Genomic DNA, 14,380 nt, shown 5'->3' on the forward strand with positions numbered 1-14,380 from the left:
ATATTTCTGGTTTACAAGAGGGTTGGGCAAATCATTTGGATACAGTAGAAGTTTTCTTTGAATGTTATTGGACCGCAACTCCCATCAGTCATAAAAAATGACACAATGGTGAAGGATGAGAGTGCAACACCATCTAGAAGGCCACAAGCTGTTCATCCTCATATAAAAACTGACATCTAAATTTATTGCTTTCTTTTTCTGATAACAAAAGGCAGTGAGCAGTTTTAACAAAACAACCTTAATATTACTAGCAGGTGTTGCACTTCAAAGGTAACTACAATACTGCTGAAGCCTTTGTACTTCTTAAAAAGTATTTAGAGTGTTTGGGAAACCTATAATGTATATGCATGTATGTGTTTGTGTATATGTATATGTGTGTGTATAATGGGCCCTATGGATCCATAAGCTCCAGATCTATGATTTCCATCAGACATACATTGTTATGTTCTATACACAAAATAGCAGCGACATGAATGTGTTTAAGTGTCCATATATATCTTGCTAACATTTAATAAAACAAATCATTATCATCCAGCTTTTTGGCATTCGTTTTTGAGCTAAACCACTGCCTATCCAAAGGGCCCATTGTGCCTGCATGTGTGTATACATAGCTAGATAATGTATTTTTAATGTTTCCTAAAGGTTGCATAATAAAAAAGACATTGGGCATACGCATTATACATATAACAAAGATGGAAAATGTGGTAAACAAAGTTTTAAATGTACCACTCAGGAAATTTTAGCATGCTTAAAAAGTCATCAAGTTTTATTGCATGATTCCTAAAAAATGCAGAATAGATTGTACTTTTATGGAAGGAGAGCTGGATCAGTTTGAAAAACTAAGCCTTAAAGATATGAGAGAGAGAAACCCAATGAAGTAACATTAAATATGTAGAACGGAAGTAGGCACTGTAGTGTTTCCCAGATATTTTGGAACTCTCTCCCCAGGGACATCAGGTTGGATACCTCCCTCCCGTCCTTTAGAAGAAAATTGAAGATTTGACTTTGGGACCAGGCGTTCGATTAGTGGACAGAGGCAACTGGAAAGACTTAGGATACCTGCGACATTGAATTAACCCAGACTTGGATTTGGTTTTAACTGGCATGTTTAATCTATTGTTCAATGAATTGTTTTAACGTTTTTAATGTATTTTGGACTGTAATATGGTGATAGGATCTCGGGGGGAGAAGGGTGGGGTAGAAATGCATGAAATAAATAAATATTGAACTTACAAAGAGAGGGACCATGGTGCTTGTAGCCCATAACATGAAAGGTGTCAGGTTGCCTAACTGTGATTCAAAGGAAATGACAGTATCTTCCTGCAAGCATTCTGCATATGTTTACTGATGTGCAGTACAATTAGTATTGCAAATTATGCCATGGTTTGCAGCTAAAAACATCCTGGCACAGAAGTTTTCTAGACACAAACATGTATCATCCCTCTATATTGACAACACTGTCCTAGACACAAACATTAGGGCTGGGCGGTTTCGTTTCGTTAATTCGTAATTCGTTAAAAATTCGTTATTTTTTTGTTAACGAAGCGATAACGAACCATTCTGGAGCAACTTAAAAACGAAACGAATTTTTCAATTCGTTTCGTAAATGCTTCGCAATTTTGTTATGTATTCGTTTCGTTATTGGTTTGAGGTCGTTTCGTTATTATTTCTGCATGTCTGGGGCAAGTTTTATAGTTGTTTTTTGTTTAATTAGTGAAAAAAAATTATAATATCACACCAACAGTCAACAACAGAGGGAGAGGGAAGCTTCAGAAGTTTTTTTAGCGTATTGCGCGATTGCGGCCGCCATTAACGAATCGATTCGTTATTGTTTTGTAATTTTTTTACCATTTACGAAATTTTGTAAATATCGAAACGCAAAAAAACCCAAAAAACTAATCAATTTTAGAAACAAATTTTTCCATTGTTACCCAGGCCTAACAAACATGTATCATCCCTCTATATTGACAACACTGTCTAGGGCTTATGGCACTGGTTCTCAACCTGTGGCTCCCCAGGTGTTTTGGCCTACAACTCCCAGAAATCCCAGTCAGTTTACCAGCTGTTAGGATTTCTGGAAGTTGAAGCCCAAAACATCTGGGGACCCACAGGTTGAGAACCACTAGCTTAAGGTATATTGGGATCTTTGTGAGCACTGTGATGGTGTAATCTTTTCTGCATTCTTTTAAGTGTTGAAGAGCTGGGTAGCTCAGTCTTCAGTGTCTACTAGGTGAATCAATACATCCCTGTAATCCATGACAGCTGCCCATTCCTATACCAACAATCAGTAACTTCTTCTGTCAGTAGAGTTTAAATAGCATTTATATCCTGTTAGCAAAAATATAATATTTCAGAAGAAAGACCCATGCATGCCATTTTAAAATCTTAGTATATGCTTATTTTTTCTGTTTAATCACTTCATTTAACTATTGAAGGGAAAAAAAACAGGATTCCTAAATACATGTGGCCATGCACATTACAATAATAACATATTGTATGAATAAAAGTCTACTACACAGAAATTGCAATTAGTCTTAGTCAAGTGTCATTCAAAATAGTATTGAATGAATCCAAGCTCATAAATATCTGTTAATTGCTGAAAAATTCATTTCTTAACAAGTAATAGTTGATAAGGCCAAATCCAAGTAATAGTATTAAGTCCCAAGGCTGATATAAATCAACTAGGTTTATAACTAAAATGATGTTTAGTGGCTCACAAGTTTGTAGTTTCAATATATTAAAAATTAATGTGTGATAAAAGTCACATCAGAGGCAGGATTTTGTGGAGAACTTGGAAATATGATTTCTTTGGTAATAGATTCCAAAGTTATTCCAGAGCTTCCTCTCCCATGCAATCTTCTCAAACTCTAGTGGTGCCTCACATTAAAAAAAGATAAAGAATTATTATTATTATTATTATTATTATTATTATTATTAATTTTATTTATACCCCACTAACATCCCCGGTGGCGCAGTGCGTTAAAGCACTGAGCTGCTGAGCTTGTTGATCGAAAGGTCGCAGGTTTGATTCCGGGGAGCGGCGTGAGCTTCCGCTGTCAGCCCTAGCTTCTGCCAACCTAGCAGTTCGAAAACATGCAAATGTGAGTAGATCAATAGGTACCACTCCGGCAGGAAGGTAACGGCGCTCCATGCAGTCATGCCGGCCACATGACCTTGGAGGTGTCTACGGACAACGCTGGCTCTTCGGCTTAGAAATGGAGATGAGCACCACACCCCAGAGTCAGACATGACTGCACTTAATGTCAGGGGACTACCTTTACCTTTAACATCTCCCGAAGGACTCGATGCGGCTTACAAAGGCAATCTAAAAAGCTAATGTAAAGAAGCAATCTAAAAAGAAGCAATCTAAAAAGCTAATGTTTAAGGCTAGAGCCTTACATGCATGTATTTGGACCACGTTCCACTAAAAACTTAATTCCATAGGGTTTTTTGTGTGTCAGGAGCGACTTGAGAAACTCCAGGTTGCTTCCTTGTGTGAGAGAATTGGCCGTCTGCAAGGATGTTGCCCAGGGAACGCCCGGATGATCTGATGTTTTTATCATCCTTGTGGGAGGCTTCTCTCATGTCCCCGTATGAGGAGCTGGAGCTGATAGAACGAGCTCATCCACCTCTCCCCGGATTCGAACCTGCGATCTGTAGGTCTTCAGTCCTTCAGTCCTGCCACCACTGCTCCAATTCCAGGGTGACATGCACAATACACAACATTTTCAGATATTACTTCAGATACAAGAGCATTAATCCTCATTGCACGGGGAGCAAAAAGGAAAAGATGTAAATTTTAAATGATATACTGGGAAGCATAGAATTAACTTGTGACAAAAGCCACAACTGAAACATCAAACAGAGCTTGCCTTTCAACAGGTTTTAAATAGGTTTTTCACTAGGCCCTACTAATTGCCTGGAGCTCTCTTTTCTTGATTCTTTATAATGAAAAATTGCTGCAAAATGTCCAAAGCAGAATATATCAAAACTTCATCACTAGTAAATACTTTGCTTTGTTCTGGAATTAGGAAAGCATTAGGAGTTTTTGTTTTGTATTCACTTAAATTCCCTCATATTAACCAATTTAGTTAAGCAGAGACATCTGTTCATAATTAGGTCGAAATTAGGCAAGCCTCTACTATTTATCAAGCAGCATGATGCAAAAGCTCATCAAATATTTTTGTGCCTACTTGAAGTATTTCTGAAGTCAGTCGCATGCCAGAATTTCAGTCTGTGCTGCAACCTGGTTCTCAAAATCTGCAGGAGAAGAAATCACAGTATTCCTTGAAAGTGATCAGGATTAAGAGCAATCCTAATTACATTTAACAGGAAGCAAGCACCCTTGAAATTAGCAGGACTGACTTTCATATAAGAGCTGGGTCCTTAACTGTAACATGACATTTCTTTATTTTTGATTTACCCTGAAACAACATTGTAGTTGAGAGCTGGATGGTCTTTTGATACAGGAGGAACAAGAGGTTCTGGCTGCCATTCTTCAATTAGTTCTTCCTTTTCCTAAAATAGAGATAAACCAAAATATTGACCATCATCCACATGTTTGTATGAAATTTTGTTTCATACTACTTCACCCGGAATTTTTTTTTAAAAAATTCATTGTTCACTACCATTAGACTATTTTTAAAAAGAACGTGTTTAAAGGCATATTTATAAAAAAAATCCCCTGAATATCATCTACTTTAGGAGACAAAAAGAACATCTAACAACATGTTATACAAGGAAGCTGAACTTAGCTGCACAATAATCTAATATAGTATAGTTCTGCCTACTAATTAAAGCCTTGTTTTAACTTGACAGAGATCATATATATGTGGCCCTCCATATTCTCCTGGGCTACAAACACCATTATTCCAAATCAGTGTAAGGTAATAATGAGAGATGCTGGGAGTTGCCATAAGTTCTCCATCTGAGATGTGAAGTGTCATTTCCTATCTTGGGAACTACTGAATTAGAAGACAAACAAAAATACGTGGGCAATCCTTGACAAAAACTCAGATGGTGATCTGGAGATATAAATAAAGCAATAAAAGGAATGATGATGATGATGACTATTATTATTATTATGCTGCTGTAATCTTAAAAGACATCATGCTTCAAGGCTCATTTCACTTTTAAAGCAGTAACTATTACTATTCATTTCAAAAAATGTAAAAATCATTATGTAGTCACCAGGAAATTCCTGAGGGTTCAAAAGTAATTAGACTGGAGGCCCAGAAAAGAAATTCATCAACTCTATTCTAGTTATATCTGTGAGTTAAAGAATATACTGTCTCACAAGTGCCTCCAGCAGAGTTCTATCTAAAACGTTAAGTGAAAACTAGTGTTCATATTAGAATTCCTAGTGTCACTAGTGGACTCAAATAGAGACCTGCTGGATGAGATAACAGCATCTACTGCACACTTATAGCCACCAGGATCAGAAGTTTTTTAAAGCAAGACAGGAAGTTAGTTAGTTTCTACTGGTTTTCTGATGTTAAGGAATGACTCTTTGGAGTCCAAATGGCCCAAGGGGGCTTAAAAACGTGGCAAAAATGCTCATACAACTCACAGAATGTGTTTGGCTGTGAACAATGTTCAGAGATCTCCTGGAAGGCTATTGAGGTATCCAACCTTTAACAGATGTGATCTTGATCTATTCTATCTTTAAATTCTTAGAGACATCAGGATCCAGAATCCTTCAAGTCTGTTGCTTGAACAAGGATTTACAAATAAACCAAGTTGGGCTATTAAGCGGGCCAAAATCCTTTAAAGAAAAGCTGGACTTTCATTAAGTGTTATATTTCAGCATTAAGTAATTTAATCTGAAGGGCAACCACAGCAGAACTCTATCAAGTATTAAAGTGGTCTGAGATGCTGTAAAAATGGTTGCCATGATATTGGTAGTGAGAGCTACCCATTTCAGATTTAGAATTTTACAAATATAATCTTCCTATGAATTAACACATTACAAATTACATCCCGTGTATTTATGACACACAAAAATCAAAAATTAAATGTTAACTGTAAGATCTAGTACAGCAATATAATACACAGTCCAAAGTAATAATCTTTGCATTAGAAGAGGATTATCAGCTCCCAGCTATCTTTTTCACATAGGCTTCCCTATAGCAAAGCTATTTATAATAAAGAATAATATAACACATATACATATCATTGTGTCATTTTGTGGAATTTCCTGAAACTAATGGGAGTAATACATATAGTTATCATGATGAGGCTCTTATTTCAAAAATTACATAGTCGCCATTAGTTCTTTTTAAAACAACAAACCTTAGGTGTGAGGTCAGATCTCTCCTGAAGTTTGTATGTTTTTGAAAAAAGTAGTCTTATTATCCATAGAATCAGAATGCCTTCCAAAATAAGATGGTATGTTGGAGCCTAAAAGTTAAGCAAAAGTAATAATTAAACATTAATAATATTACTAAGATTGCAATCTCTTTTTAGAATCTTTACATTAAATTCATATTTTTGCTAAACTCAGATTCAGCTTAGAACACTGCTGTGACTGTGTTATAACTGCTTTCAGGAAGTTTAGTATTAGCTTATCAAAGGAATTTTGAGGAGAAAAATTGGAAGGAGGAAATATGTAATCTCACACACACCTTAGTATAATGTGGAAATAGTCAAAGAGTTTGGAACTATAAACGTATATATAGGGGGGGGGGGAGAGGGAGGCAGAGAACACACTTATATAAGCGTATTGAAACTAATATGAACTACAAAAGATTTTATATGTATTTTTATTGTCTATTCCCGAAATCTGTTGTTAAAGGCTTTCATGGCTGGAATCACTGGGTTGTGGTGAGTTTTCCAGGCTGCATGACTATGTTCCAGAAGCATTCTCTCCTGATGTTTCGCCTATATCTATGGCAGGCATCCTCAGAGGTTGCTTGCCATAGATGTGGGCAAAACGTCAGGAGAGAATAATTCTTGAACATGGCCATACAGCCCAGAAAATTCCCAGCAACCCAGTATTCCTGATATGGTTTGTTGATTTATTCCATACATTTTTAATTTACTAATACAGATGACATATAAAACACTAAAATCCCAGGTTCATGGTGGCACGTTCAGAATGAAACCCATGATTTACTTAACAGCTCACCATACACACAAAAGGCTCACTAGATTTATAGAAGACAACCTGAACCTGTATATGTTTATTTAGAAATATGCTTAATTGCTAGTTCACAACTTCAACTAATGGTGGATCTACATTATAGAGTTAATACAGGTTTGACATTGCTTTAATTGCTGGCTCTGTGGTATGGAAACATTGGAACTGTGAGTTTAGTAAAGCACCAGCATTCTTTGGCAGAGAAAGCGAAAAACCTTGTAAAACTACAAGTCCTAGGGTTTCATAGCATTGAACCAGGACAGTGAAAGTGCTGTCAAACTACATTAATTCCACAGTATAGGTGCACCTCTTGTTATTTGACAATCACTAGTCAGTAAAAAAGGCATCCAGATTTAATTTACCTCTTAATAGCACATGTCCAATAATTCTTTAACAGCAGGGATTTTCATAATATATACCCAAGCACCACTATATTCAAAGACTAAGTTTCAGGGCATTCATAGGATAGTACTCCAAACTGCTCTGATTTGAGATTAATGAAAATTAAATTTATTTTAGCAGAATATTAGCTAATATAGCACGCTCAGCTACAACATGATCAAAAAATCTCCAGAGTAAAATAAATAAAGATATAAATAAAGGGTAGCATTCTTCAGATAGGGTGCAGAAATGTATAGCTCTGGAGGAAATTCAGATGTCAAAGTAATGATCAAACATTTTTCCTCCACCTTGCCACTAAAGTACGACTGGTGGGAACGAGAGAGGGCCTTGTCTGCGATCACCCCCCATCTCTGGAATTCCCGCCTTAAAGAAATAAAAATGGCACCCTCCCTTGCAGGTGCTGTAATTTCATTTCAACTGAACTTTTGGTGTTTCTGTAAACTGAGTTCTATGTCAATGTTTTTTCATGTTAAGTTACTTGATAGGCTATGTTACCATTTAATTTGAGGTTGCAAGTTTAATTTGACCGTAGATGCTGGTGCATTTTGGGACTTGGTTGGGTTGTTCTTGTACTGTATTTGAATTTATGATCTTGTAATGGCATTGAATGTTTGCCTTTCTGCTTGTTGAAATCTGCCCTGAGTCTCCTTAGGGAGATAGGGCGGAATATAAATAAAGTTGTATTATCATAGTATTACCTTACTGACACAAAACACAGTATGACACAGATATGTATGTTGGATTTTGTATCACAAAATCACAAGTTGAACACTTCCCAAGTGTCTAGGACTGTGCAATGTATTTTTGAATGATGCGCGCAGATCCAAGTAAGGTGGTCTTTTACAGTGGACAAATTGTGATTTAGTCAGTGATGATGATGATGATGATTATTATTATTATTTGAAACACAATAAGATGAGTCCACAGCAGACACTCTGCTGGCTGTTGAATTGGATCACACGTCCGACACTTCCCAAGTGTCTAGGACTGTGTGATGTATCGGCGAATAACGCTTGCAGATCCCAGTAAGGTGGCCTTCTGCAGCTGGCAGATGGTAATTTTGTCAGTGCCTATTGTGTTTAAGTGCAGGCCAAGGTCTTTAAGCACTGCACCCAGTGTGCCAATCATCACTGGGACTACCTTGACTGGGTTGTTCCAGAGTCTTTGCTGTTGGGCTTGGCCTCATGTAAGCCACCCCGAGTCCCCATTGGGGAGATGGTGGCGGGGTATTAAATAAAATTATTATTATTATTATTATTATTATTATTATTCAATCTTTAAATCCGCATATCGTGTCAACTTTTCCAGTTGTTTCTCTGCAATCTTGCTTATTATTATTATTATTATTATTAAACATTTGCTCCTGAACATTTATTTAATACATATCCCATCTGTCTCCCACGGGGCATCTATCATGTAGAATCAATGCAGTTTGTCACCACTCTAATTGTCATGTCTTAATGCAATGGAATTAAGGGAGTGCTGGTGCCTCACTAAACTGCAACTCCCAGGATCCCATAGCATTGAGCCATGGCAGTCAAACTGCTATAACTACAAAGTGCAGAAGTACTTTAGCTGAGATCCATCCTTTTATCTCCTGCCCTGTTTCTCCAAACAGGGACATGCCAAACTGACTTGACAAAGCCACACGTCCAGGCACCGCCTCCTTATGTGTAAAATGAAACTGCTGTGATTACACACCTTGCACGCCCACACAACTCAAACTCACCCCTTTCTGAGATTTCCCTCCCTCCCTGCCTTGATAACTAAGGTCCCTTCCGCACAACTAAATGAATTTTCACATCATCTGCTTTGAACTGGGATATAAGGCAGTGTGGACTCAGATAACTCAGTTCAAAGCAGATATTGTGGGATTTTCTGCCTTGATATTCTGGGTTGAGTGGTGGTGTGGAAAGGCCCTTATAAGGCACAGGAACCCAAAGGCACCAGGTTCTGTCTGGTCTTGGAAGTTCAGCCAAGCCAGCTTTGATTAGTCCTTGGGAGTCCTGTTGGATGTATTTCAGGAACTGGCAAAACCAGCTCTGAGCATCCCTTGCCTAAGAAAACCCTATGGGATGCATATAAGGCCGCCATAAGTTGATAGCAGACCTATTAATGGGGGGAGAGGAATCCCTGAGAATGGCGCCCTCATCCCCTTGAAGCCCTCGCCTCTTTTCTTTCGGAGGGAAAGAAGGCGAAGGGCCGCCCGCGCCTTTAAGGCCGCCCCTCACCTCGTAGAAGGCCTGGACCATCTCCACCAGCACCCACTGCTGCCCCATGCCCTCCGCCGCCATCGCCACCAGCTACTTCCGGGTCTCGGCGAGCCACGGCGCAGGCGCGCGTTGACGTCACGCCGGGTATAAAACAAGAGGGAGGCGCTCACAGGGAGCAAGAGAAGATGGGAGCATCGTCAGTGTTGTCTCTTTGGCCTCGCAGTCTGGCTGGGGTTGCTCTGTTTAGGAGGAAGGGATGTGATTCTTAAAGGGACAGTGACATCAATGAAGTCTGACACCAATTTAACTATCATGGCTCATTGCTTTGGGAATTGTAGTTTTATAAAGCCTTCAGCATTCTCTGCCAAATAGTCCTGGTGCCTCCCCAGGATTCTGTAGTGAAAGTGGTGTCAAACTGCATTAATTCCACAGTGTAGACGCCCCCTTAGTTCGGCAGGGATTATTTACTGGTTTGAGTATCCCTATGTGAAATACTTGATGGGTTCAAAATGTTTTCTTATGTCTGCCAGGATTTTCTTGGCTATTCCATTTCACATTGTGTGCTCATTGTTAGTTTTGAATCAAGAAAGTTTGCTGAAACTTTTTCTTTTTGCTCTTACAGGAGAAATATTCTCCTTTGCATGTTATTTCTATCCCCGCACCAGATAATATATTTTTGTCAGTTTGTTTTGTTAAAAATGTAATACAAATCATAGAATCATACAATCAAAGAATTGTCGAAGGCTTTCATGGCCGGAATCACTGGGTTGTTGTAGGTTTTTCGGGCTATATGGCCTCTAGACCATGGCCGTATAGCCCGAAAAACCTACAACAACCCATACAATCAAAGAGTTGAAAGAGACCTCATGGGCCATCCAGGCCAACCCCCTGCCAAGAAGCAGGAATATTGCATTCAAATCACCACTGACAGATGGCCATCCAGCCTCTGTTTAAAAACTTCCAAAGAAGGAGCCTCCACCACACTCCGGGGCAGAGAGTTCCACTGCTGAACGGCTCTCACAGGAAGTTCTTCCACATGTTCAGATGGAATCTCCTTTCTGGTTGCTCCTGACACGATAAATAAATAAAACCAGATATTATGATATAGCATTAATAATGTCCAGGAATACATCAGCTTCAATAACTTGGCACATGGGCCCCTTCCACACAGCTAAACAAAGCCCTACATTATCTGTTTTGACCTGGGATATATGGCAGTGTGGACTCCGATAACAGATGGCCCTTCCACACAGCCCTATATCCCAGACTACCAAGGCAGAAAATCCCACAATATCTGCTTTGAACTGAGTTGTCTGAGTCCACACTCAGGACCCTTCCACACAGCCCTATATCCCAAAACATCAAGACAGAAAATCCCACATTAGCTGAGTGTGCATTCAGACAACCCAGTTCAAAACAGATACTGTGGGATGTTCTGACTTTATAGTCTGGGTCAGGGGTCCTCAAACTAAGGCCCGGGGGTTCATAAGAGTTCATAGGGATTTGACAAAGAGTCCATGGAAGTTCCTAAAGGTCTTAAAAGTTCTCAAAAGTTGATAAAAGTTCCCAAAAATTTATAGAAGTTGGAAAAAGTTCATAAAGTTTGGGTTACAGGGGCGTTGCCATGGGGCCAGTGTAGGTTCCCACATGGGGGAGAAATAGGGGATTATGGGATCATTCCAGCCTGAAAGATACAGCCAATGTTGTAATTATGCCTTCACACTTGATATATGCACCAGGAAGTCAGTGCCTGCCAGCTCCTTAGAAGTTACTTCTGAATAAATGTGCTTAGGTTGAGTGTGTTAATCATGAGTCAATGATCAACTGTCTAAACTGCAGAATTTATGCAGAGTGACACCATTTTAACTACCATGGGCCATGGCTCAATGCTGTGAAAGTTGTAGTTTTGCAAGGTCTTCAGCCCTCTATGCCAAATAGTCTTGATGCCTCACCAAATGACAACTTCCATGGTTCCATGCAGTTGAGAAATAACAGTTGAAGTGGTATCAAACTTCATTAATTCTACAATGTTGATGCATCCCTAGTTATACTTATTTATATTTTTCTTTCCTCCCAGGATGGCCCCTGTGGTGACTCACAACAGAGCAAACTTCCCCTTTTTTGGTAAGTAAGCAATAATTTTGCTTCTGCAAAGATCAAGGCATGTTGTTTTCATAATTGTGACACAGACCTATGTGTAAGAATGACCTATTAACCTTGACACTGACAATATTGGGCATGTGTGTTTCACACATTTACAGAAATGTTATTCTTTGGTGGATTTATCTCATAGATAGATAGACACATACACAGCAGTCACTTTGGGGATAAACTTGTAAAAAAGAAAAAGGAGATGGCGGCCTAAGAGAGGAGATTAAGCAAATACTACTTCTCTCACTCCAAGGACAAGGCAGTTACAGTTGGGATAGAGGGAGGGCTTTTCATCTGATTCTGGTCATAGGCATGATGGAGTTGTGCCTGCCTCTTCTCATCCTCTGAGGCCAGGACAGTGCCAGTTGGAATACATGGAGAGACTTCTACTTATCCCAACTACTGCCATTTAATGTGAAGTCTTTCTATTATCCACACCTCTGCCTCCAGTGCAAGGACCCTATTCTGGCCATCAGTTGTGAGGACCTTTTAGAAATTACATCCTCATCACACATCAATGCTCTGTCATCAGACAATGTACCTGATGTGAACTTTCCAATGTAAGCATTCCCAGAGGATAAACATGTAATTAAAATGATTTATTAAACAGAAATAAACATAACATGACAAATAACTTATTTTATACATTTAAATAAAATTCTCATTTTTCTTACACACATATGTCCTAGTTAACTCTGATTCTTGCTCTCCTAACCTCAGATCCCTAATTTGTGCTCATACAGAACAGCCTTTTAAAATTATCTCAGACATTGCACCAATTATCACACCCAACATATAATTCTGTCACCCCTCTCCATAGATTCTTACTTTATAATATCTAATATATATGCTATCTTAACATAGGATGGGTATCCCCTACCTTAAATGCTTGGGACTAGAATGTTTTGGATTTGTATAATAATAATAATAATAATAATAAGAAGAAGAAGAAGAAGAAGAAGAAGAAGAAGAAGAATCATCATCATCATCATCATCATCATCATCACCACCACCATTTTTATTTATACCCTGCCACTAACTCTCAAAGGGACTCAGAGTAGCTCACAAAGCACTCAAAGGTGCAAACACCAAAATACAAAGTGCAAAGACAATACCACAGAAGGAATAACAACCAACATAAACATCACAATCCCCCCCCCCCCCGGTTAATATCTATAAAATGTAACAATAGCTGCAGGTATAAAATAATTGCAACCAGTATCAGTCTCATAAAGTGCACAGTGTAATAGTCTCTAGGTCTTCAAATGTTAAGAGATTCTAAACATGGCCAAAGGCTTGCTTGCAGAAATAACCATGTTCTTCAGTTGTATACAGAAGGCTTGGAGAGTGGGGGCTAGCCTAATCTCTCACGTGAGGGCATTCCAAAGTTATGGGGCGCCACCGAGAAGGCCTTCTCTCTCGTCCCCACCAATCACACTTGTGATGGAGGTGAGACTGAGAGGAGGCCTTCCCTGGTAGATCATAGTGCCCATGCCGGTTCATAGAAGGAGGTGCAGTCTCAAAGATAGGTTGGACCTGAAGCATATAGGGCTTTACAGGTAATATACCTACCTACTGAGATATCTTGGAGATGAGGCCCAAGTCTAAATGTTTCATATATACATTATACATACAGCCTGAAAATATGTTTATAAACAGTATTTTATTTAAATAATTTAAATTTTGTGCATGAAACCAAGTCTGGATATATTGAGTCACGAGAAAGCAAAGGTGTGAGTATCTCAGCCAGCCAGAATATTGGAATTTTGGATAAGGAATGTTCAATTTGTATCTAATAAATGAAATAACATTTTCCACTGAAAAGTCCAGAACGTCACACTATTGTGAGGTGATACAACTGCTTCTTATCCTGTAAATGTGGCTAGAAATTCAGAACTCATAAAGCAAGTCCTCTTCTGCTTTACTTGCAAATTTTCAACTGCAGCGACATTTTCTGACTCACCTGTGAAATATTTCTTAAGAGAGCAATTCATCTGGGATTAATGATTATATCACGGATGTGATGAATTACCCGTGTAACAGCTCTCATGCGCAAAACATCTAGAAGTTTATGAAACACTGTAATTTCAGTTATTTGTAATAACATCAGATGGGGGAAAAGTGTTGGGAGTAGGGAGGGCTGAAGCAATAATACATTTCAGCTGGTCGCCGACGGCAAAACAAGCAGAGAAACAGGAACGACATCCTTTAGTTTTTAGCCCAGTCACACCCTCCACTTCTCTGGCTGCTTTGTCTTAGAAACAAATCTCTGAATAAATTATATGGTCATTAAAAATCATGATCAGACCTCACTTCCTACATGAAGCTGCTTCTGTTTTTATAAGTACTCTATTCCTTGAAAACAACTGTGTTCTAATGTGGGTGCTCAAAAAAATTGAAAAAATGGGTAGATCCCACCTCCAAATACCAAGAGGGTGAGTAAAGATAGTCTAGAAACTTTAAATCCTTGAATGTA

The 14,380-nt window shown here is 38.7% G+C and overlaps 1 protein-coding gene across 1 annotated transcript in view; it reads right to left on the reverse strand.

Annotated features, from left to right (window-relative positions):
* The window catches only part of SPTLC1 (serine palmitoyltransferase long chain base subunit 1), a 34,507-nt gene extending 24,644 nt beyond the window's left edge, over positions 1 to 9,863 (reverse strand). The window contains exons 1-3 of the mRNA XM_060762015.2: positions 9,772 to 9,863; positions 6,292 to 6,399; positions 4,424 to 4,518 (exon numbers count right to left, since the gene is read on the reverse strand). Coding sequence (XP_060617998.2) covers positions 4,424 to 4,518; positions 6,292 to 6,399; positions 9,772 to 9,834 — 266 coding nt within the window. The 5' untranslated portion in view covers positions 9,835 to 9,863. The remainder of the gene's footprint in view (positions 1 to 4,423; positions 4,519 to 6,291; positions 6,400 to 9,771) is intronic.
* Positions 9,864 to 14,380: the final 4,517 nt, after the last annotated feature.

This window comes from Anolis sagrei, chromosome 2, assembly GCF_037176765.1.
Source record: "Anolis sagrei isolate rAnoSag1 chromosome 2, rAnoSag1.mat, whole genome shotgun sequence".
Taxonomy (NCBI): domain Eukaryota; kingdom Metazoa; phylum Chordata; class Lepidosauria; order Squamata; family Dactyloidae; genus Anolis; species Anolis sagrei.